The sequence below is a fragment of the Bolinopsis microptera genome, chromosome 12 (assembly GCF_026151205.1).
Source record: "Bolinopsis microptera isolate Bmic1 chromosome 12, MBARI_Bmic_1.0, whole genome shotgun sequence".
Classification (NCBI taxonomy): domain Eukaryota; kingdom Metazoa; phylum Ctenophora; class Tentaculata; order Lobata; family Bolinopsidae; genus Bolinopsis; species Bolinopsis microptera.
The window spans coordinates 14,283,032-14,308,256 of record NC_087083.1 but is presented as its reverse complement, the minus strand read 5'-3'; the positions used below and the strand labels follow the sequence as shown (position 1 = coordinate 14,308,256).

The 25,225-nt window shown below is 38.4% G+C and overlaps 2 protein-coding genes across 2 annotated transcripts in view; one reads left to right on the top strand and one right to left on the bottom strand.

Moving 5' to 3' along the window:
* Positions 1 to 369: 369 nt before the first annotated feature.
* On the bottom strand, positions 370 to 18,679 carry LOC134823944 (poly [ADP-ribose] polymerase 1-like). Its single transcript, XM_063835541.1, has 16 exons — positions 18,646 to 18,679; positions 16,739 to 16,849; positions 16,102 to 16,284; positions 15,740 to 15,960; positions 15,459 to 15,522; positions 15,034 to 15,181; positions 14,719 to 14,867; positions 12,759 to 12,864; positions 12,322 to 12,420; positions 11,566 to 11,702; positions 6,877 to 6,962; positions 5,415 to 5,513; positions 2,706 to 2,804; positions 1,171 to 1,245; positions 849 to 1,050; positions 370 to 566 (listed from the first exon to the last, which is right to left on the bottom strand). Exons 1-16 carry the CDS (start codon positions 18,677 to 18,679, stop codon positions 370 to 372), a joined length of 2,010 nt encoding a protein of 669 aa, XP_063691611.1.
* A 1,379-nt stretch (positions 18,680 to 20,058) lies between these two features.
* Positions 20,059 to 25,225, top strand: part of LOC134823943 (uncharacterized) — a 32,550-nt gene continuing 27,383 nt past the window's right edge. Inside the window, exon 1 of the mRNA XM_063835539.1 lies at positions 20,059 to 20,376. Coding sequence (XP_063691609.1) covers positions 20,280 to 20,376 — 97 coding nt within the window. The 5' untranslated portion in view covers positions 20,059 to 20,279. The remainder of the gene's footprint in view (positions 20,377 to 25,225) is intronic.

The following is a 25,225-nucleotide window of genomic DNA, read 5'->3' as shown; positions in this document are numbered from 1 at the left end:
TTAAAAACAATCATAAACTACCAATCATGAATTAAGATTAATAATTTAAATGAATAATCTAGTCAAAAGTAAAATTTATAAATTACAATAAAAAACCAGGTTATAGAACATTTCTGTTATATAATGTTTTATCACAAACAAACAAGATCCGATATGGCCTGCAGTCAGCAGTGTGAAATATATATAATAATTTATATTTAATTGTTAAAATGTATCTTTTACAATTTAGACCCAAGTAATAGGAGCATAAAGATACAGCGTCGAAATTTCTATAAAATTGTGAGATTATACTATGATGCAGTGATTAATAAGCATAGCTAATTGTAAGAAGGTAATACAATTAAATAGTGATCCCCTGTCAACCCAGACTCATCGCCGTCGTTTCTCGTAAACAAATTTGAGCTGGAACAAATATTTAACATTGACCTGCGCCAAATCGTAGACAATATACTCGTTATACAGTAGGGTACTGTCCTGGGATTCTTCCTGTTCCACTCCAGGGCCGAGAGGAACTACGCAGCCATTAGGGAGGGTTTGGGAGGTAGAGGGGGATGTTTTACCGATTCCTGAAACACAAGGAAATGTTTTATTTCAGCTCATGAGAATATAACTGGAACCAATAGTCCGGTTATCCTCACTCAGGAGCTCCAAATCTAATTGCCTGTGTATTTTATAGCGCGACTAACCACATTGTACCTCAGGATTAGTAGCCTCATTCTCACTAAATCATTTTCTTGCTGTCAGGCTAGCTAACCAGGCGGAACAGTAATTCGTTTGTTATTAAGAGGAAAATAAGGAGCACGAACCTTTGGTGCTGTGTTATTAAAAGGAAAATAAGGAGCACGAACCTTTGGTGCTGTGTTTTCCTTTGGGAAGCTTCTTTATATATTTAGCGTCCTTAAGACAGTACATATCACCCAACGCAACCTCACAGAGCAGTAACAGACCAGTAGGGTTAGCAGGTGTTGTACAACAATAGTTCGCACTCTTACTCACCTGAACAATAGGGTTAGCAGGTGTTGTACAACAATAGTTCGCACTCTTACTCACCTGAACAATAGGGTTACGTACACTAGTCTCCATACTTAGGTGAGAACAAACTACCTGGTTAATGAACACAGATACACATGATACACAGATACACATGACACACTAATCCCTATGACTCACCATATCAGCGAAGTAGAGTCCTTTCCCGAACATGTAACCAGTAACTGGTGCTTCTGGAGGTGCTATACGGAGACCCTGCAGTGATTTTTAAATTAATAACTAATTAATTAAATTAATAACTAATTAACTAACTTGTTGTTGTTTTAAAAAGTGTATACAAGAGTAGTTTAATTACAATCGAAACAATTCAAAATAAGTGAGTAAACTATTCGTTTCGTGATATATAGATAAACAGTACCAATTGGTTTGGTGCCCTAATTGATAATTATCAACGTAAATACTTTACATCCCGTACTGATAAAGGAGAGTAATGTAGAAAAGAAACAGTAATTATACCTGGGAGAGTAATGTAGAAAAGAAACAGTAACTATACCTGGGAGAGTAATGTAGAAAAGAAACAGTAATTATACCTGGGAGAGTAATGTAGAAAAGAAACAGTAATTATACCTGGGAGAGTAATGTAGAAAAGAAACAGTAATTATACCTGGGAGAGTAATGTAGAAAAGAAACAGTAACTATACCTGGGAGAGTAATGTAGAAAAGAAACAGTAATTATACCTGGGAGAGTAATGTAGAAAAGAAACAGTAATTATACCTGGGAGAGTAATGTAGGAAAGAAACAGTAATTATACCTGGGAGAGTAATGTAGAAAAGAAACAGTAACTATACCTGGGAGAGTAATGTAGAAAAGAGTAATGTAGAAAAGAAACAGTAATTATACCTGGGAGAGTAATGTAGAAAAGAAACAGTAATTATACCTGGGAGAGTAATGTAGAAAAGAAACAGTAATTATACCTGGGAGAGTAATGTAGAAAAGAAACAGTAATTATACCTGGGAGAGTAATGTAGAAAAGAAACAGTAATTATACCTGGGAGAGTAATGTAGAAAAGAAACAGTAATTATACCTGGGAGAGTAATGTAGAAAAGAAACAGTAATTATACCTGGGAGAGTAATGTAGAAAAGAAACAGTAATTATACCTGGGAGAGTAATGTAGAAAAGAAACAGTAATTATACCTGGGAGAGTAATGTAGAAAAGAAACAGTAATTATACCTGGGAGAGTAATGTAGAAAAGAAACAGTAATTATACCTGGGAGAGTAATGTAGAAAAGAAACAGTAATTATACCTGGGAGAGTAATGTAGAAAAGAAACAGTAATTATACCTGGGAGAGTAATGTAGAAAAGAAACAGTAATTATACCTGGGAGAGTAATGTAGAAAAGAAACAGTAATTATACCTGGGAGAGTAATGTAGAAAAGAAACAGTAATTATACCTGGGAGAGTAATGTAGAAAAGAAACAGTAACTATACCTGGGAGAGTAATGTAGAAAAGAAACAGTAATTATACCTGGGAGAGTAATGTAGAAAAGAAACAGTAACTATACCTGGGAGAGTAATGTAGAAAAGAAACAGTAATTATACCTGGGAGAGTAATGTAGAAAAGAAACAGTAATTATACCTGGGAGAGTAATGTAGAAAAGAAGCAGTAATTATACCTGGGAGAGTAATGTAGAAAAGAAACAGTAATTATACCTGGGAGAGGATACCGGCGTAGTTACTTGTCCTGGATCCGTGCCAAAGTAGCATTCTGTTGTGTAGAGTACTGTAGTCCGAGTATCTAGATATTTCACCCTAAAACAACCAATAATTAGGAGCAGTCTTTGCAAGACACACATAATTCTTCAAATTCTTATTATAATTTATATTTATATGAGTATGTGAGTAGATGAGTACATCTATAATTTCCAATATTACCAATGGATAAAACAGGGTTTACATCATCGCAAGCACGGTTGATTCACTTCATCGCACGTAAATTTTAATCTAACTAATTACCAACATTGAATGGTTTGTATCTAGATACTGTCTTACATTGCTCCTGATTCTATTCAAAACTAAATTCATCAACTGAAGTACTGAAGTACGTTTCCTCTCTGAACTACTGCAGTATTATATGTATACAACGTTCAACTCGCTTGGACAACATGTGGGACACGTTCCAATGAGGAAGCTCCACTCTAAGTTAACCTTAATCGGCAAGCTGAGAGCTAGATACAAATTGAAACGACCGCTTAAGTCAAACAATTGTTTCAATCACTGATGTTTGTATATTGCTTGTGTATTGCTTGTGTATTGCTTGTATATTGCTTGTGTATTGCTTGTGTATTGCTTGTGTATTGCTTGTATATTGCTTGTGTATTGCTTGTATATTGCTTGTGTATTGCTTGTATATTGCTTGTGTATTGTTTAACTAGGATATTCTTGCTATCTGCTTGTATAGCTGCTAGGAGTTTTGTAAATTAAATGTGACATTTAAAAATCTTCATATTTATTAAATAAATCTGTGAATAATATAGTAATCAGTAATACCGGACCTTAATCTTTCTTTTCAACAAGCAGGACATCAAAGGTCTCTAAATCTGGTTCGTTACATGGCCAAAAGGCGAAGTATTCTAAATGTATTTCTAATAGTGCTTTTGGCTACAGCTCTCGTCCTCCTCCTTAGTTCAAACACACCTACTTGGACTAATCAGGAGCTTATCGACGAAAGTTTTATTATTACGACCAGAAAAATGGAGAGTGAATACAGGGGTCAGGGCAAGAAATCCGGTCCAATTCATGAAAAAGAAAGGGGGACAAAGGATGATGAAAGAGATAATGTTGACAAAGAGGCGCCCTCACAATATTGGATACGATCCCAGATGAGTAAAGTACTGTCAATGCTAGGCTACACCCCTAGCAGCTCTCCTAATGTCTGGAACTGTAGACACTATAAACACACTTTCTACTTCCCAAACATCAAGACTATTTTCACTGGTATCCCTAAATCAGGGTCCTCTAATTGGATAGAGTTCTTATTAAAAGCGGAGGGTGCTCTCAATATGACAATAAAACCAGAACTAGTGAATCTGGTACACACCCAATACTCCGAAACATTTCGTTTGAATTACAATGATAACTCTAAGAAAGCAGGGGAGGCAGAGGATGTGTTTAGTTTTGCAGTTGTAAGGAACCCCTGGACTAGACTGGTATCTGGTTACAGGGACAAGCTATCTCCTGAACTAGGCACCAGGGGGGCACCATTTATTAAACTAGCTAAAACGGTAGCTAGAGAAATGAACGAGATGGACAATATGAGTAGTAATAGTAATCACCCTACTTTCGATCAGTTTCTGCGGTGGTTTCCTGACAATTACAATAGATCAAATGCTCACTTCACCCCTCAACACCATACACTCTGTATACCCTCAGCTACATACGACTACATTATACCCCTCGAGTACTCCAGCCTTCTTAACAATGTGATTGTAGAGAAGATTCATACCTCAACCGAACTGTACGGGTCATATGATAACTCTAATGATCCGAGGAAGCAGTCCTCTGCTGTTCGCGCCAAGGAATGGTTATCTAAACAGGATCCTGGACTTATTGACAGGATTTACAAGATATTTCAAGCAGATTTCGTTCTTATGAACTACAGTAATTTTAGTCACCCTGATTTTCCTTTACCACTACACAGCAATCATTGATACCATTATTATCTAATCTTGTTGTGCGCCAGCTTAAAAGAGGCAACGGTCAAGATAAGAAGGATTGTAAAGAGCAAGGAGAATTATTGATTATATTTTTAAAGCTTACTTCTTGGGGATAATTATTTTTATATAATCATTAATCGTCAACACAATGTTTAATTAAACTATCATAACCAGTAAAATACTAATTTATTTTAATAAAAATTTAATGAATAATTGTTTGTTTGTTTTCCGACTGAAGGACTAACGTTTATTAATTGAATAATGGGAGGGTACATGATTTATGTAAAAGAAATCTTTTTATGAATAATATTTTTGGTCTGTATTATCTCCGTAATTTAGCTTATGACAAGAGATATTGGCAAAAATTACAATGAAGTTTTGATATTTAGTTATTTGTTTTAGGGAAAGATAAGACTTGGGCGTTGTTTTTAACTATCCCTTGTTTGGAACTTTTATTTAATAATTTAATAATAACGGTTTATTAATTGAATAACGGGAGGGTAACATATACTGTGAGTACTTGACTGTTTAGAAGTTTAAGTTTTTGCATTAAAAGATATGTTTAAACACGTTTTATGTTTTTAAGTTTATTGCCATCTAACAATAATTGTAAGCTTTTACCGATCTTCTTTGAGGATGTTTATTGTTTAAAACTTCAGATAAGATTTGTGTAAAGTTTGATAATAATAATAAATAATAATAATACCTGTCTATCCACTTTGAAGATGTTCTCTATCTGCAGTGTGTAGAGGTTGTGTGTTTCAGCGTGTGTAGATGAAACGTACTTCTCCAACAAGTCAAACTCCTGGCAGAGTATTGGGTATTTGCTAATTTGCTAATTTGCTAATTTGCTAATTTGCTAATTTGCTAATTTGCTAATTTGCTAATTTGCTAATTTGCGAATTTGCTAATTTGCTGATAGCGTTATCATAATTATGCATGTGTGTATACATTAATTTTTGATTGTAATTAAAGATTTTAAGGCGTTAGTGCCGAGTAATGCCTCTGGGTAGTGCTCCTTCATAATGTATATCATAACACTGAGAACAGTAGAGAATGTAAGTGTAACACTGAACACGGTAATCACACTGTGTCTCGACACGCACGATATTATATCGCCATGTGATCCACAAAATAGTACATTGTATCTCGACATACACTCGTTATGAGAATTTTTGAATCTGAGAATTTGACCATTTTCGCCGGGAATACTCAAAAATGTCTCAAAAACTATTTTTGAATCTGAGAAATTCAGCATGGATTTCTCATTTTCTCAAAATTATTTTTGAATCTGAGAAATTCAGCATGGATTTCTCATTTTCTCAAAATTATTTTTGAATCTGAGAAATTCAGCATGGATTTCTCATTTTCTCAAAATTATTTTTGAATCTGAGAAATTCAGCATGGATTTCTCATTTTCTCAAAAATTGTCCACTCAAAAATACAGTGATATACCAAATCATTCTTCATATCAGTGCGATGTGGTCCGAAAATACTCAAAATATATATATACATACATACAAATATATATATACATACATACAAATATATATATACATACATACAATTTGCGAATTTGCTCCTAAAACGGAGTACGACGGAGACTTGAAGTCGTCTATTCTCGATCAGTTTTGCCTTGTATTTCTAATACAAAGCCGAACCGCATGGAGAACAGCACAATGCACTAGAGAACAGCACCTTGTATTTATGCTTAGCTTGTAGTTGTATTAGCTATTGAATGCAATTGCAAAACGATGTATAAGACTGCTATTTGGTAACATCCCCGATTTTTATCATAAAGATCATGTCGATATACAGTAGCAAATCACACTGTATGTCGTCATACATTGTATATCGAATGTCGATATAGGGGTGTCTGTCGAGATACAGTGATGGAATCCACAAAACTTACTTAGCTTAGTCAGTACATAACCAGGACCCTTACTGAATGTTATCTTTACTTATAATATCACATCTACTAATACTAATAGTTCCAACAACATGTCAGTGTCAAATATTTGAATACAGATTTGCATCGATTTATCTACCTAAATAATATGTATTATATCCGGTATTTAGAAGCTTTGACAATATGAAAAAATTTTATGGATTATGAGTTTTGTCATATATTACTTCATATCTCTTCAATTAAACATGTCCCCACTAACCTGCGAGTCTCTCTTAAGAACACTGATATCGGACTTTAACTTAAGGAAGTGACTGTCAATTGGGTCCTTATCCTTGTCATCCGCACCTAAATTATAATCATAATTAAATTCAATAAAATTATGCTCATAACTTCATAATTATAACATATAATTATTCAATAAAATATAATCAAATAAACTAATTGATCTTCAATTGAACTATGCTCAATCATTGACTTCATGACTACGGAAGGTTAACATGAGTTTCCCGAATACGAGCTTTAGTTAATGGGTACAATGTGACTACTATAATACTAATCCCCTTTAAATACCAACCTGTCCTGGTCATACTGTAGGCTATTTCCAGTTCCAGTAGTGTCTCTAACTAACCTGTCCTAATCATACTGTAGGCTATTTCCAGTTCCAGTAGTGTCTCTAACTAACCTGACCTTGTCATACTGTAGGCTATTTCCAGTTCCAGTAGTGTCTCTAACTAACATGTCCTGGTCATACTGTAGGCTATTTCCAGTTCCAGTAGTGTCTCTAACTAACCTGTCCTGGTCATACTGTAGGCTATTTCCAGTTCCAGTAGTGTCTCTAACTAACCTGTCCTGGTCATACTGTAGGCTATTTCCAGTTCCAGTAGTGTCTCTAACTAACATGTCCTGGTCATACTGTAGGCTATTTACAGTTCCAGTAGGGTCTCTAACTAACCTGTCCTTGTCATACTGTAGGCTATTTCCAGTTCCAGTAGGGTCTCTAACTAACCTGTCCTGGTCATACTGTAGGCTATTTCCAGTTCCAGTAGTGTCTCTAACTAACCTGTCCTGGTCATACTGTAGGCTATTTCCAGTTCCAGTAGGGTCTCTAACTAACCTGTCCTGGTCATACTGTAGGCTATTTCCAGTTCCAGTAGGGTCTCTAACTAACCTGTCCTGGTCATACTGTAGGCTATTTCCAGTTCCAGTAGGGTCTCTAACTAACCTGTCCTGGTCATACTGTAGGCTATTTCCAGTTCCGGTAGTGTCTCTAACTAACCTGTCCTGGTCATACTGTAGGCTATTTCCAGTTCCGGTAGTGTCTCTAACTAACCTGTCCTGGTCATACTGTAGGCTATTTCCAGTTCCAGTAGGGTCTCTAACTAACCTGTCCTGGTCATACTGTAGGCTATTTCCAGTTCCAGTAGTGTCTCTAACTAACCTGTCCTGGTCATACTGTAGGCTATTTCCAGTTCCAGTAGTGTCTCTAACTAACCTGTCCTTGTCATACTGTAGGCTATTTCCAGTTCCAGTAGTGTCTCTAACTAACCTGTCCTGGTCATACTGTAGGCTATTTCCAGTTCCAGTAGTGTCTCTAACTAACCTGTCCTTGTCATACTGTAGGCTATTTCCAGTTCCAGTAGGGTCTCTAACTAACCTGTCCTGGTCATACTGTAGGCTATTTCCAGTTCCAGTAGGGTCTCTAACTAACCTGTCCTGGTCATACTGTAGGCTATTTCCAGTTCCAGTAGTGTCTCTAACTAACCTGTCCTGGTCATACTGTAGGCTATTTCCAGTTCCAGTAGGGTCTCTAACTAACCTGTCCTGGTCATACTGTAGGCTATTTCCAGTTCCAGTAGTGTCTCTAACTAACCTGTCCTGGTCATACTGTAGGCTATTTCCAGTTCCAGTAGGGTCTCTAACTAACCTGTCCTTGTCATACTGTAGGCTATTTCCAGTTCCAGTAGTGTCTCTAACTAACCTGTCCTGGTCATACTGTAGGCTATTTCCAGTTCCAGTAGTGTCTCTAACTAACCTGTCCTGGTCATACTGTAGGCTATTTCCAGTTCCAGTAGTGTCTCTAACTAACCTGTCCTGGTCATACTGTAGGCTATTTCCAGTTCCAGTAGGGTCTCTAACTAACCTGTCCTGGTCATACTGTAGGCTATTTCCAGTTCCAGTAGTGTCTCTAACTAACCTGTCCTGGTCATACTGTAGGCTATTTCCAGTTCCAGTAGTGTCTCTAACTAACCTGTCCTGGTCATACTGTAGGCTATTTCCAGTTCCAGTAGTGTCTCTAACTAACCTGTCCTGGTCATACTGTAGGCTATTTCCAGTTCCAGTAGTGTCTCTAACTAACCTGTCCTGGTCATACTGTAGGCTATTTCCAGTTCCAGTAGTGTCTCTAACTAACCTGTCCTGGTCATACTGTAGGCTATTTCCAGTTCCAGTAGTGTCTCTAACTAACCTGTCCTGGTCATACTGTAGGCTATTTCCAGTTCCAGTAGTGTCTCTAACTAACCTGTCCTGGTCATACTGTAGGCTATTTCCAGTTCCAGTAGTGTCTCTAACTAACCTGTCCTGGTCATACTGTAGGCTATTTCCAGTTCCAGTAGTGTCTCTAACTAACCTGTCCTGGTCATACTGTAGGCTATTTCCAGTTCCAGTAGTGTCTCTAACTAACCTGTCCTGGTCATACTGTAGGCTATTTCCAGTTCCAGTAGTGTCTCTAACTAACCTGTCCTGGTCATACTGTAGGCTATTTCCAGTTCCAGTAGTGTCTCTAACTAACCTGTCCTGGTCATACTGTAGGCTATTTCCAGTTCCAGTAGTGTCTCTAACTAACCTGTCCTGGTCATACTGTAGGCTATTTCCAGTTCCAGTAGGGTCTCTAACTAACCTGTCCTGGTCATACTGTAGGCTATTTCCAGTTCCAGTAGTGTCTCTAACTAACCTGTCCTGGTCATACTGTAGGCTATTTCCAGTTCCAGTAGTGTCTCTAACTAACCTGTCCTGGTCATACTGTAGGCTATTTCCAGTTCCAGTAGGGTCTCTAACTAACCTGTCCTTGTCATACTGTAGGCTATTTCCAGTTCCAGTAGTGTCTCTAACTAACCTGTCCTGGTCATACTGTAGGCTATTTCCAGTTCCAGTAGTGTCTCTAACTAACCTGTCCTTGTCATACTGTAGGCTATTTCCAGTTCCAGTAGTGTCTCTAACTAACCTGTCCTTGTCATACTGTAGGCTATTTCCAGTTCCAGTAGTGTCTCTAACTAACCTGTCCTGGTCATATTGTAGGCTATTTCCAGTTCCAGTAGTGTCTCTAACTAACCTGTCCTGGTCATACTGTAGGCTATTTCCAGTTCCAGTAGTGTCTCTAACTAACCTGTCCTGGTCATACTGTAGGCTATTTCCAGTTCCAGTAGGGTCTCTAACTAACCTGTCCTGGTCATACTGTAGGCTATTTCCAGTTCCAGTAGTGTCTCTAACTAACCTGTCCTGGTCATACTGTAGGCTATTTCCAGTTCCAGTAGGGTTTCTAACTAACCTGTCCTGGTCATACTGTAGGCTATTTCCAGTTCCAGTAGTGTCTCTAACTAACCTGTCCTTGTCATATTGTAGGCTATTTCCAGTTCCAGTAGGGTCTCTAACTAACCTGTCTTTGTCATACTGTAGGCTATTTCAAGTTCCAGTAGGGTCTCTAACTAACCTGTCCTGGTCATACTGTAGGCTATTTCCAGTTCCAGTAGGGTCTCTAACTAACCTGTCCTGGTCATACTGTAGGCTATTTCCAGTTCCAGTAGTGTCTCTAACTAACCTGTCCTGGTCATACTGTAGGCTATTTCCAGTTCCAGTAGGGTCTCTAACTAACCTGTCCTGGTCATACTGTAGACTATTTCCAGTTCCAGTAGGGTCTCTAACTAACCTGTCCTGGTCATACTGTAGGCTATTTCCAGTTCCAGTAGTGTCTCTAACTAACCTGTCCTGGTCATACTGTAGGCTATTTCCAGTTCCAGTAGTGTCTCTAACTAACCTGTCCTGGTCATACTGTAGGCTATTTCCAGTTCCAGTAGTGTCTCTAACTAACATGTCCTGGTCATACTGTAGGCTATTTCCAGTTCCAGTAGTGTCTCTAACTAACCTGTCCTTGTCATACTGTAGGCTATTTCCAGTTCCAGTAGGGTCTCTAACTAACCTGTCTTTGTCATACTGTAGGCTATTTCCAGTTCCAGTAGGGTCTCTAACTAACCTGTCCTGGTCATACTGTAGGCTATTTCCAGTTCCAGTAGGGTCTCTAACTCACCTGTCCTGGTCATACTGTAGGCTATTTCCAGTTCCAGTAGTGTCTCTAACTAACCTGTCCTGGTCATACTGTAGGCTATTTCCAGTTCCAGTAGTGTCTCTAACTAACCTGTCCTGGTCATACTGTAGGCTATTTCCAGTTCCAGTAGGGTCTCTAACTCACCTGTCCTGGTCATACTGTAGGCTATTTCCAGTTCCAGTAGTGTCTCTAACTAACCTGTCCTGGTCATACTGTAGGCTATTTCCAGTTCCAGTAGGGTCTCTAACTCACCTGTCCTGGTCATACTGTAGACTATTTCCAGTTCCAGTAGGGTCTCTAACTAACCTGTCCTGGTCATACTGTAGGCTATTTCCAGTTCCAGTAGGGTCTCTAACTCACCTGTCCTGGTCATACTGTAGGCTATTTCCAGTTCCAGTAGTGTCTCTAACTAACATGTCCTGGGCATACTGTAGGCTATTTCCAGTTCCAGTAGTGTCTCTAACTAACCAGTCCTTGTCATACTGTAGGCTATTTCCAGTTCCAGTAGTGTCTCTAACTAACCTGTCCTGGTCATACTGTAGGCTATTTCCAGTTCCAGTAGTGTCTCTAACTAACCTGTCCTAGGCATACTGTAGGCTATTTCCAGTTCCAGTAGGGTCTCTAACTAACCTGTCCTTGTCATACTGTAGGCTATTTCCAGTTCCAGTAGGGTCTCTAACATCTTGGTTTTATTGGAGATAAGGTCCAGTGTGTTGAGAAGTGGTGGAGAGGCCATACCAAAGTCATGTGGGATCAGGGTGTAAAACCTACACAATAAGGGTGTAAAACCTACACAATAAGGGTGTAAAACCTACACATCACAAATTATCAATGTCATTGTAATCATTTCCATTTAACTCTACAAATTGTGGCTGACAAATGAAAGGTTTATCATATCTGTTAGTTTTAATAGCAGGAACCCATCTAGCCCTAAAGTGGAAGGGACAAAAATAGTTATCTATTTTGTGAAGACAGAGATTGGGGTGGGGTACAATAAAATGGAATGATTAGGATCAAGTTTTTGTCGATAGTGGCGGATATTTGAGTCTCCTCAGACCTCTCAAGTCTCAGCTGTAATGTAAATGCCAAAGGGGTTATGTTAGAACCCTAGATATATGAACGCGCAGTTGCCAACTGTTTACGAAGTTGCCAGCAGTTTAGGAGCAAACAAGAACATGATGTAGTTGTAATGAAATGGAATTCTGTTAGACCAAAAGAAGTCATGATTTAGCTATGGCGATTGAATTTTGTTGGTTTGCAGTCCCCATAAGAATAGTAAACAATACAGCCCTCTCAGCCTTGTTAAGATCTTGTCTAGAAATTAACGAAGGTTGGATATTAGATATGCAATTGTGCTGACACCCCCCCCGCCCCCCGGTGTTGTACCTTGTGGAGGCGTCTAATATCTTGATCTTGTTCTCCTCTAAGTCCTCCAAATATTCCTGAGCTGAAGACAGCACTGTAAACGCTTCCCTTATCTGATTTCTGTAATAAATAAGATACTGACAATTAACAAGTCAATCCATCAAAAGGTGGACTGTGGAGGGGTAGGGGGTGGAATGGGGAGGGGTTATAAGTGGACTGTGGAGGGATAAGGGGGTGGAATGGGGAGGGGTTATAAGTGGACTGTGGAGGGATAAGGGGGTGGAATGGGGAGGGGTTATGAGTGGACTGTGGAGGGATAATAGGGTGGAATGTAGAGGGGTTCTGAATGGTCTGTAAGGGGGACAGAGTTTGCAGATTTCGAGCCCCCCCCCCCCCCCCCCCCCGGTACTGCAGTGGTTACGTGTCCGGTTTATGAGTAAAAGACACTATTCTCATACCTTGACAGTTTTCCCAGTGGCATTTTATTGAGATCTATCTCGAACTCCAGGAGCATCTCCTTCATCACGTTGATGTCAAATATCAGCTTTACAAGTGCTTGAATACCTAAGATTGAGTCGAATTTAAGTTTCATCAGCTCAAGTTTACAAGTTTAGTAAGTGATCCTGGTATGTCTTACTATTCAACTAACCAGGATGAAGTTAGGTAAGTGATCCTGGTATGCCTTACTATTCAACTAACCAGGATGAAGTTAGGTAAGTGATCCTGGTATGTCTTACTATTCGACAAACCAGGATGAAGTTTGGTAAGTGATCCTGGTATGTCTTACTATTCAACTAACCAGGATGAAGTTTGGTAAGTGATCCTGGTATGTCTTACTATTCAACTAACCAGGATGAAGTTTGGTAAGTGATCCTGGTATGCCTTACTATTCAACTAACCAGGATGAAGTTTGGTAAGTGATCCTGGTATGTCTTACTATTCAACTAACCAGGATGAAGTTTGGTAAGTGATCCTGGTATGTCTTACTATTCAACTAACCAGGATGAAGTTAGGTAAGTGATCCTGGTATGCCTTACTATTCAACTAACCAGGATGAAGTTAGGTAAGTGATCCTGGTATGTCTTACTATTCGACAAACCAGGATGAAGTTTGGTAAGTGATCCTGGTATGTCTTACTATTCAACTAACCAGGATGAAGTTTGGTAAGTGATCCTGGTATGTCTTACTATTCAACTAACCAGGATGAAGTTTGGTAAGTGATCCTGGTATGCCTTACTATTCAACTAACCAGGATGAAGTTTGGTAAGTGATCCTGGTATGTCTTACTATTCAACTAACCAGGATGAAGTTTGGTAAATGATCCTGGTATGTCTTACTATTCAACTAACCAGGATGAAGTTTGGTAAGTGATCCTGGTATGTCTTACTATTCAACTAACCAGGATGAAGTTTGGTAAGTGATCCTGGTATGTCTTACTATTCAACTAACCAGGATGAAGTTTGGTAAGTGATCCTGGTATGTCTTACTATTCAATTAACCAGGATGAAGTTTGGTAAGTGATCCTGGTATGTCTTACTATTCAACTAACCAGGATGAAGTTTGGTAAGTGATCCTGGTATGTCTTTCTATTCGACTAACCAGGATGAAGTTTGGTAAATGATCCTGGTATGCCTTACTATTCAACTAACCATGATGAAGTTAGGTAAATGATCCTGGTATATCTTACTATTCAATTAACCAGAGTAAAGTATGGTAAATGATCCTGGTATGTCTTACTATTCAACTAACCAGGATGAAGTTTAGTAAATGATCCTGGTATGTCTTACTATTCGACTAACCAGGATGAAGTTTGGTAAATGATCCTGGTATGTCTTAGTTCTTACTATTCGACTAACCAGGATGAAGTTTGGTAAAAGATCCTGGTATGTCTTACTATTCAACTAACCAGGATGAAGTTTGGTAATGTAAGTGATCCTGGTATGTCTTACTATTCAACTAACCAGGATGAAGTTTGGTAAGTGATCCTGGTATGTCTTACTATTCAATTAACCAGGATGAAGTTTGGTAAGTGATCCTGGTATGTCTTACTATTCAACTAACCAGGATGAAGTTTGGTAAGTGATCCTGGTATGTCTTTCTATTCGACTAACCAGGATGAAGTTTGGTAAATGATCCTGGTATGCCTTACTATTCAACTAACCATGATGAAGTTAGGTAAATGATCCTGGTATATCTTACTATTCAATTAACCAGAGTAAAGTATGGTAAATGATCCTGGTATGTCTTACTATTCAACTAACCAGGATGAAGTTTAGTAAATGATCCTGGTATGTCTTACTATTCGACTAACCAGGATGAAGTTTGGTAAATGATCCTGGTATGTCTTAGTTCTTACTATTCGACTAACCAGGATGAAGTTTGGTAAAAGATCCTGGTATGTCTTACTATTCAACTCACCAGGATGAAGTTTGGTAAGTGATCCTGGTTTAATGACGGTCTCTAGGTCCTCAGTGGGCCCGTAGTCCAGATCTATCCGGTACATTCTTCCTGCTATCTTCTCGAAGTTGACTCCCCACTCGTTACCTGTCTTATCCGTGTAGTGTGTCCTATCGTGGAGTCTCAGTAAATATTGACAAATAAGAGAGTATTATCAGAGGTTATTTATTTGTTCAAAGTTAAGAAAAAATAATTTACTTTTTTAAAATTTCAATAACCCTGTCTTATATTTGCGTGCATATTGTGTTGAGCGGTAAGCCACATGAAATGACTCACTTGAAGAGCTGAATAGCTCCATCAGGAGAGAAGAACTCATCAAAGCAAGTACCCCCTATATCAGTCCCTATCCTACCCCAGGCTCTGAACATTATATATTTGTTGTTTCCTCTCTTTAGCACTTGCAGCTTGTAGTACGAGTTCTTACCTGAATCACCAACCAGGTTACTTTATTTTATTAAACTCAATTACTTTACATTAAATAAAGTCCGGATATCAACTCGGACAGTAAGTAATAAAAAGCCCTTCAATACTTTGACATCAATTATACACAACTACGTATATATTTAAAATAGTATTTAAAATAATACTAAGACTGCTCCATTTAAAGATATATAAAGATATATAAATATAGATAAATATAGATAAAAAGGTATGAGATCGAGAAAAAAATATCATGACATTATTTAGCATTGAGTATAAACCTTTTGCAATATCCACTTGACCCAGCGTAGCAGCGTACACGACACCCTTAGCATCTTTGTAAACCTGAGAAAGGGAACTTTATATTTATATCGAGGTTTTAAATTCAGACAAATGTTAAAACAAAGAATGATCTCTTCATTAACAGCTAATTGTCTAACTTTAAACCTTTTCCTTTTCTAGAATGTGCCCTCAAGTAAATAAACATATAACCACGTGGTCACATCCCAGCACTTCTATAGTTTTACTGTATAACTTGGCTACATTAAGCTTAATAAATCACCTGAACGTCCTTATTACCACTGAAACCGGTTTCGTGGAACACCTCTGCTCCATTCTGTACAGTTATTTTGGCCCGTTTAGCACTTGTATCTGCCTCATTACGTTCACTCTTAGCAGCACTCTTGAGACCACTTATTGATCTCCTCTTCTTAACGTAGTCATCTCCTTCGTACCCAGAGTAGCACAGGGTTGATATGTCAGAAATGGAGCAAGATAACAGGCCTGGAAAAGCATGTTAAAACTCAGTAATAATATACCGACTATACAGCGCAAAATAACATCTCATAAAATGTGGTTTGATAGTCAGGTAAACATGATCCCACATTTGTGTAATTCTATAAACAATTCAACACCCGTTCTCACCTTTAATTAACTTCTCACAGTTTACAATAGGGATCTCCAGACCGGCAGCACGTTTAATAGTCTTGTTATCCGTGTCCAGGTCCGCAGTTACCAGCGCGTTACATTTAGCAGTAAACTTCTTATACACCTTACCACCGTTCTTCTGAATCACAGACTTCACGTTGTGCTCCACCCCGTCTACATCTGGCGGGTAACAACTTAGCAATATTGGGGGGGGGGGGGGGGGGTCCAACTTCACGTTGTGTTCCACCCCGTCTACATCTGGCCGGTAACAACTTAGCAATATTGGGGGGGGCCGGGGGGGGTCCAACTTCACGTTGTGTTCCACCCCGTCTACATCTGGCCGGTAACAACTTAGCAATATTGGGGGGGGCCGGGGGGGGTCCAACTTTACGTTGTGTTCCACCCCGTCTACATCTGGCCGGTAACAACTTAGCAATATTGCCAGTAACTAGTTGAAACATAATCAAATTTAAACATGATTCACTAGGCTATAGGAGAAGTTGGGGATGGTACAATTTCTCACAAAATAGAGAACCGCCGAAGGAGCATTGCATGTAATGATAGCTATAATGGATTACCTATGTAATGATAGTTATAATGGATTACCTATGTAATGATAGCTATAATGGATTACCTATGTACTCCACTGTAGAACAGAACACGTACTCTTTGAGGGGCTGTCCGGAGGTTGTTCCGTCAGTTTCAACTACACTGCTCGGATCTGCAGTGTTGAACAGTCTTCTTCCTGCCCAGATAATACGTTATTTATAACTCATCTCATTCTTCCTGCCCAGATAATATGTTATTTATAACTCATCTCATTCTTCCTGCCCAGATAATATGTTATTTATAACTCATCTCATTCTTCCTGCCCAGATAATATGTTATTCATAACTCATCTCATTCTTCCTACCCAGATAATACGTTATTTATAACTCATCTCATTCTTCCTGCCCAGATAATATGTTATTTATAACTCATCTCATTCTTCCTGCCCAGATAATATGTTATTTATAACTCATCTCATTCTTCCTACCCAGATAATACGTTATTTATAACTCATCTCATTCTTCCTGCCCAGATAATACGTTATTTATAACTCATCTCATTCTTCCTGCCCAGATAATACGTTATTTATAACTCATCTCATTCTTCCTGCCCAGATAATACGTTATTTATAACTCATCTCATTCTTCCTGCCCAGATAATATGGTATTTATAACTCATCTCATTCTTCCTGCCCAGATAATACGTTATTTATAACTCATCTCATTCTTCCTGCCCAGATAATAAGTTATTTATAACTCATCTCATTCTTCCTGCCCAGATAATATGGTATTTATAACTCATCTCATTCTTCCTGCCCAGATAATACGTTATTTATAACTCATCTCATTCTTCCTGCCCAGATAATATGTTATTTATAACTCATCTCATTCTTCCTGCCCAGATAATATGTTATTTATAACTCATCTCATTCTTCCTACCCAGATAATACGTTATTTATAACTCATCTCATTCTTCCTGCCCAGATAATACGTTATTTATAACTCATCTCATTCTTCCTGCCCAGATAATATGGTATTTATAACTCATCTCATTCTTCCTGCCCAGATAATACGTTATTTATAACTCATCTCATTCTTCCTGCCCAGATAATAAGTTATTTATAACTCATCTCATTCTTCCTGCCCAGATAATATGGTATTTATAACTCATCTCATTCTTCCTGCCCAGATAATACGTTATTTATAACTCATATCATTCTTCCTGCCCAGATAATATGTTATTTATAACTCATCTCATTCTTCCTGCCCAGATAATATGTTATTTATAACTCATCTCATTCTTCCTGCCCAGATAATATGTTGTTTATAACTCATCTCATTCTTCCTTCCCAGATAATATGTTGTTTATAACTCATCTCATTCTTCCTGCCCAGATAATATGTTATTTATAACTCATCTCATTCTTCCTGCCCAGATAATATGGTATTTATAACTCATCTCATTCTTCCTGCCCAAATAATACGTTGTTTATAACTCATCTCATTCTTCCTGCCCAGATAATATGTTATTTATAACTCATCTCATTCTTCCTGCCCAGATAATATGTTGTTTATAACTCATCTCATTCTTCCTGCCCAGATAATATGTTGTTTATAACTCATCTCATTCTTCCTGCCCAGATAATATGTTGTTTATAACTCATCTCATTCTTTCTGCCCAGATAATATGTTGTTTATAACTCATCTCATTCTTCTCATTAATGCGAATTCTCAAAAAAGCCATTGACGACGCGAGGGTTAGAAATCGAGATTATTGTATGTCATACCAGGGTAGCGAATATTATAGCTAGTGCTAAGTGCACGCGTCATTTCTGACATTGCTATAGCAACATTCGCAAAGTTATTTCACGTGACCTTTCTGTCGAATCGCTTTCTAAAATGGGTGTTTTTTTGTGAAACTTGATTTCGAGATAGCAGTTGACCAACAAACTAGGACCAGTGACCGAACTTTTGAGGGGTTCCCGAACCCCAACCGCCAAACGGTGCGCGCAGGGCAGCCATGCCCATATTTGGTCCAAATTAGGCCCAATTTAGCCAAATACCCTGAACATGCCCAAAACCCAGGTTTTTGAAATTTCATCAAGATTGGACAAAAAATGACTGAGTTATGAGCCAAAAACCATATGCCCATATTTTGGCATACGCACCAAATTTGGTAGATTTCGTCCAATAAATTGGTAAAATATCAATAATTTTGAATAAGACTTACTTTTTATGAAAGGTAAGCTTAAACTACATATTCTCTGTAAGTTATAGCTTTATATCTGTTTAAATGTGGATACTAAGGCGAAAAAACCACAAAAGATGAACTAAATTGCCCGTATCTTGGTTCGCGATATTCGCGGAATTGATCTCATTAAAATTGTAACAACTCAATCAGTTTTCAAAATTTTTGCATGAAATTTTCTGAATCGACTCGAAATTGCATTTCAACCTTATTTGGAGAATGGATTTTTGATTTAGGCCTCCAAAAAAATTTGGCGGCCAAATTCCAAAATGTTCTCAGAAAAATTCAGAATTTGGCCGCCAAATGTTTTTGCCCGTATCTTGGTTCGCGATATTTGCGGAATTGATCTCATTAAAATTGTAACAACTCAATCAGTTTTCAAAATTAGAAGGGGTATTTAGTCATATAGATATTAATGCTTTTCATAAACTAAATTGTACGTGCATTGCACGTGCATTGTGCTCATAGAGACTAGATTAACTGACCTTATTATTCCTTAAATACCGTGCGAAAGTCACAATGCACAAATCTAGTGTGATAAACACAAACAAATGTGTGTTCGGTTCTATATATTTACCAACGCATAGTATTTCTTGAAATTTCATCTTTTAACGCAGTGGACTACAAAAAACCAAATATAAGGGCGAGGGACCTAACGCGTGCGCGCATAATTTTCACAAAAACCATCCTAAGTAACGCAGTAGCTGCTTTCTCTGTGGATTAACAATAACACAGTATGAGATATTGTTATTCATTCAACTTATATTATCATTTCAGACATATGGTGCACGTCAAGATCATGCTGTTCCAGAAATAGAATTGTGTGATCCGTGACTACAGATATACAAATAATACATTGATATCTGCGATGATTTAAATATATAGGGAAGACATTGTGAATTTATTATGTGCAGGGTTGAGTTCGGCTTTCTCAAAATGGGCTAATACAAGAACTGTCTTTGTTCTGTGTTTAACTTATTGATGGTGTCAATTGCCTAATGAAAAGGCTACAATCACTACAAGACAAGTGTCGTACAATGCTTTTGGGATGATTGCTTCAAATATTGGTGAGATCTTAACTTTGTTGATGTTGTTTAACTTTTTTCAGTTGTCCAGATCGCATGTTTTATTTATTTGATAACTTAACTAAATAAAATTCCTTAACGAACAAGACCAACACACTACACGTTAATGAGAATTGTTTAATCAATTGTGCAGTAAAAGTGTTGCTTGCTGTACTCGGGAATTCAAAGAGATACGTTCAGTGTTAGAATAAAATATATTGATTATTAATGTTATTGTTTACAGGATTAAATTATACTCATGAGGATGGCAAAAACAGCATAACAGTACACTAACCAAGCTGTTATAGTGTTATTGATGAAGAAGATAACTAATCTCGTAAGGAACGGGATGGTATCTGCATATATATTTCTCCTTTTGGCCCAAGTAACATTGCAAAATGTTCAAACTGAAGGTGAGATTAATAAAACTCAATATGGGGTTCCTGGTCAAGCGGTTTTATCTTACTATATATAAAGCAAGACGAAATAATATATGGATGGATGTATGTGTTTATCCGTACCATTTTACTGACACCACGGCATCAACTTAAACGCGACTTTACGCAAAAAACCGTAAAAGATATACGATTTGATTTGAAACTTTTACAAATAGTACATTATACAATACAGCAAAGAGAATTAAAAATATACGACATTATTATCATGAGGCATTTGTAGGGTAAAAGTTGTAGTCCATATTGTATAAATACTAAAAGCATGGTTAAGTGGTACAAGTTCTGGGGGTATACGTATTACAGGTAATAGTTCTACTCCCAGACTCACTAACACCACCTCCATCTAAACACACAAAATGTATCTAAAACACGCAAATTTAGAATTATCAAAATAAATACATAATGTATCCATGACCTGACTCATAATGCGCCAAAAATTGCGCGCGTATCATCACACAGCGATTAAAAGCAAGATTACAGTCGGATATAAAGTTCGCGTAATCCAGTTAAGTATATTAACTGAGGACTGCACCAGGGTCAAATCATGGTGACAGAACGTAAATGTTATTTAATATTATTTAATAGATTTCTTTTTATATTATAGTTGTTATATTCAGTATCGTGACCGATCTATCAGTGGCGGGGGCCCACATATAAATATCATTTGCACTCATTAACTTAGTCAGGGTCTGTCAATTTGTCCCAAAAGTGTTTTGCCAGGTTTGCCTTAAAAGTTCCGGCATCACTTATCTCTTTAAGGTCAGTTGGTAGGTCATTCCAGACACTGTGTGTTCTGAAGAAGAAGCTTCTCTTAAAGGAGTGGGCTTTTGCTTCCACAGTACACTTCAGGGAAAGGTGGTCGTGTCTGTTCTGTCGCCTCTGGTTGATATCAGGCATTTGAGATGTATCAACTTCATTATATCTCGAGGGTTGCCTTATGTTTGAACGCAACCTACCCTGTTCACTGGTTGTTATCGGGGTTAAATAAGGTGGGAGCTTCAGAACAGATTGACCATTGTATATCTGATGGAATAATAGTAAGTCTGTGTATTCAAACTTCAGCTCCATTGGCAACATGTCTAGCTCTCTTAATCGAGCCAAGTATTCTAAGTCATTATAGTGATGATCCTGTTCGCCAAGGATCCACTTAACTGCTCTGCGCTGAATGTTTTCAACTTTGTTATTCAAGACAACACTTGTTGGTCTCCAGACAACACTGCAATTTTCGAAAAGGCTCCTAACCAGCGCTAGATAGAATGCCCGTTTTTGTTTACGGTCGTTAATAAACCGTAGAGTTCTTTTCATTAGACCTAGACGAGAACTAGCTTTCGTACAAAGGTTGACTATGTTCTCCTCCCACTTAAGGTCAGTTCTAACAAAGACCCCAAGGTCTTTTTCACTCTGGACGAAGTCTAGTGCCGTTCCATCTAGGGTATAGACAAAGAGCTGGAAGGGGAAAAAACTCAAAATTCCCTTTTCACTCATTTTGCTAGATATAGAGAGCACCTTGCATTTATTTGGGTGAAACTTCATTTTGTTTCTTACTGCCCAGCAATGCAGGGCGTCTATGTCTGCTTGTAGGATCTCATGGTCTCTCCAGCCCGTGATTTTACGCCATATTTTGGTGTCATCAGCGTATAGGGCTATCTTTGTACCTTCACTTACGCATTCTGACATGTCGTCGTTCAGGTAGATTGAAGTCCCCAACTACAAAGTGGGCCTTAAACTTTCTCCGTCCTACCACATTTCTGAGGTGTTTCTCAATTTCATTAAAATTATTTTCACCAAGGGTGCCAACTCTATAGCAGGCAGTTATGCAGTAGCATGAGTTGTTTGATTTTAGGCTGACTGAGATCATTTCAGCCCTAGAGCTGACATCAATCTTGTCATTTTCAATACTGATGCCAGTCTTGACTGCAATAAGGACTCCGCCCCCCTTCCTTCGAAACTTATTTGGGTTATCAGGATCCGGGGGGTGGGATCTTTTGGATCTATCCTTCCGATATATCTTGTAGATGCTATCAGGGAGGATCTCATTTTCCAGGTGCTCTTTTGAAAGCCAAGTCTCAGTCAGAACAATAACATCAGGCTTGTCTTCATAGATCTTAGATTGGAGCTCTAGTAGTTTACCAGCATCAAGCGGCATGTTTTTAGATGCTAGGCCACTAAAGGGGACAAGCCCTCTCAAATTTTGGTACATTACCTTTAGATGACTGAGGTTATTGTTATCAACTGGACCTGGGTTAAGTATGCTTGTATTGCAGATAACAAGCAAAACTAAGTTCAGAATGGTCGTCCAGATGGTGAACATGTTACTTAGGAACTGATGTCCACTACACTTAGCGGAAGAGTAACGTCTGGGACAACCATACTTCACTATCCATAGGGCTATTCCATTTTGTTTCTTTGAATAGATGATCATTAGGACTACAAGATTTGCACTGTTCATAAGGCAGTCCCAGTCATTGGTCAGGTGTAGTCCGATCTTGTACGAGCGATGCATACGAAATATTTGGTCTGAGTATTCACTTGCTGTTTCAATGGCCCCCGCCAATAACAGACAGATCATATACACATATACAACAATCACTACTCCATAAATCATCTTTAAAATAGCACTTTTCTCTATAGTGGTAATTGAATCTATATTTAATTTAGCATTGCATTTGACTTTGGGAGAGTATAGACCAATCACTGTTCTGTGTTGTAAAAACGTGACTCCCATAAATTAGTTTAAAACTCAAAGTTAAAATGGAGACTGGAAAATATGTACTGAATTATACTCTGTTAAAGAAGCAAGAAGTTAATGAATTAAAATATTGTCAATTAATAAATATGGGAACAAATATGAGAGCATTGTTAAGCTATAATGTTCGTTAAAAATGAAAGAGTTCTCTGAATTCTATAAGTTGAACATGTTACAAGATGACTACCTAGGTTGGTTAGCAACGCCAATAAGAACTTTGGCTAACACACTGGTTCCAACAGGATTAAGATGGATACCATCCCTGTTAAACATATTAAAATCTAAAAGCCACATAGTAGGTGTCTTCTTTAGGAAAAAAGAGAAAAAGTCAACAAATCTTATACTTTCTTTCTTACACATAGTAGGTGTCTTCTTTAGGAAAAAAGAGAAAAAGTCAACAAATCTTATACTTTCTTTCTTACACATCTCACTTAATAGGTCATTAAACTTATGCATATTTCTAATATGTGTAAGATAACTTGCCTTCCTAGGGACAAGTGAAAAGAAATTAATCTTAGCTGCAGGAAATACCTGTTTTGTTAGGATTATAAGGTCATTAATGTCTTCAAATATGCGTGTTATGTCAGAGTCTACAATCAAATTTTCAACATCATTTCCCCCGACTTGAAGGAACACAGTGGAAACATTAGATGTATTAAATTGCTTGGCACACTTTTCAACTTCGTTATAAATGTCACAGGCGTGTGCTCCAGACCGGGAGATAACTTTAAAAATTTTTCCACGCCTGGAAAGTGTTTCAGTTTTCAAGCTCTTGAGGAGGGAGCTGCCAAACACAAAGGTATCAGGGTATGTGGCATCTTTGGAGGTGCTGGTTGCAGGGGAGGTATTCGGTTCTGCAGAGGAGGGGAGGAGGATGGGGGAGGAGGATGGGGGAGGAGAATGGATAGCAGGAGGGGCTTCTTTAGGTGGGAGCAGACGTCGGAAGGTGACACTGTAACGGACTCCCCTTTCTTTCTGTACATCTTTGTCTCCAGCAAGTATTTCATGGTAAAAAGATTGCTGGAAACCAGGCAACATCGTGAATATGCTCCCGGGAGTAAGAGTAAGGTACTTGACGGATTTCTTTTTGTCAAGGGAAATGTTCATTTTCCGAGTTGCACCAATCGAGAGTGTTGATATTGGTGCACCTGGATCGAGGCCTGATTCATCATCCTTGTGGGGAGGAAGGCAACACACATATGAGCTGTACTTGTTAACTAACATAGAGTTATACTCTGTTCCTAGTGTTAAGTTAACAGTCTTCAGCAGTTTATCCATGATGGTGTTGGGTTGGATAGAGACTGGTGAGAGGGCAGCAGATCTTCGATTGTATGCGTATCGTTGGCTGCCGTACAGGAAGGTATCTGGGCTTAAATTTGTTCCAGACCTGCTGTAATTGATCTTCTTGACGTGGTCAAGGACTTCCTCAACCAGAGGCTCACTAAGGGGGTCATGTCGAAGATTATAGTGAAGGAGCAGCGGAGATGGAGAAGGTGGGGAAGAGGATGATGGACTCGATGATTCCTGTATTTTGGGTACTGGAGAGGGTGCAGAATCAAGTAGCGTGTTGGTATATTGGAGAAGGTTCTCCAATGTATTCTGCACCTTTCTAAGTTCTTCGTTAGCGAGATTTCCCAGTTGGGGAACTATAAGGTCTTTCAGTTTATCAAGTTCCATTGTAGAAGGAGAACATCTCCAGGGGTCGACAGTCAGCACAAGCACAGCAGCCCAAGGGGTCAGACGGTACACACAGCGGCATGATGTGCCTATCTGAAACGAGAATAAACGGCAGAAAAGGAATGGTAATGAGATATTGAAAAGTTTAGTTTTAAATAAATCATTGCAATTAAGAAGACCCACGATGTAATTGAGTCATTTGGAAAACAATTTCAATAATAACAACATCCGAAAGACTACCATTAGGGCTCAATACAGACAGACACACTCTTACCTAGTCCCAAAGGTTTGGGCCGACACTTCGCAAGAAGTGCCGGATGCATTCCATCCAACTCCCAGACCCACTGAGCAGGTACATCATGTCTCGCCCCAGAGATGAGAGGT

What these genes read in the sequence shown, in the direction of transcription:
- LOC134823944 (XM_063835541.1), bottom strand. Translation starts at nt 18,679, where the DNA reads ATGGGCATGGCTGCCCTGCGCGCACCGTTTGGCG. An exon ending in TCAAGTGGATATTGCAAAAG is followed by an intron (nt 15,182 to 15,458) that starts GTTTATACTCAA and finishes TTGGTGATTCAG; the next exon opens with GTAAGAACTCGTACTACAAG. An exon ending in TTCTTAAGAGAGACTCGCAG is followed by an intron (nt 5,514 to 6,876) that starts GTTAGTGGGGAC and finishes ATACTCTGCCAG; the next exon opens with GAGTTTGACTTGTTGGAGAA.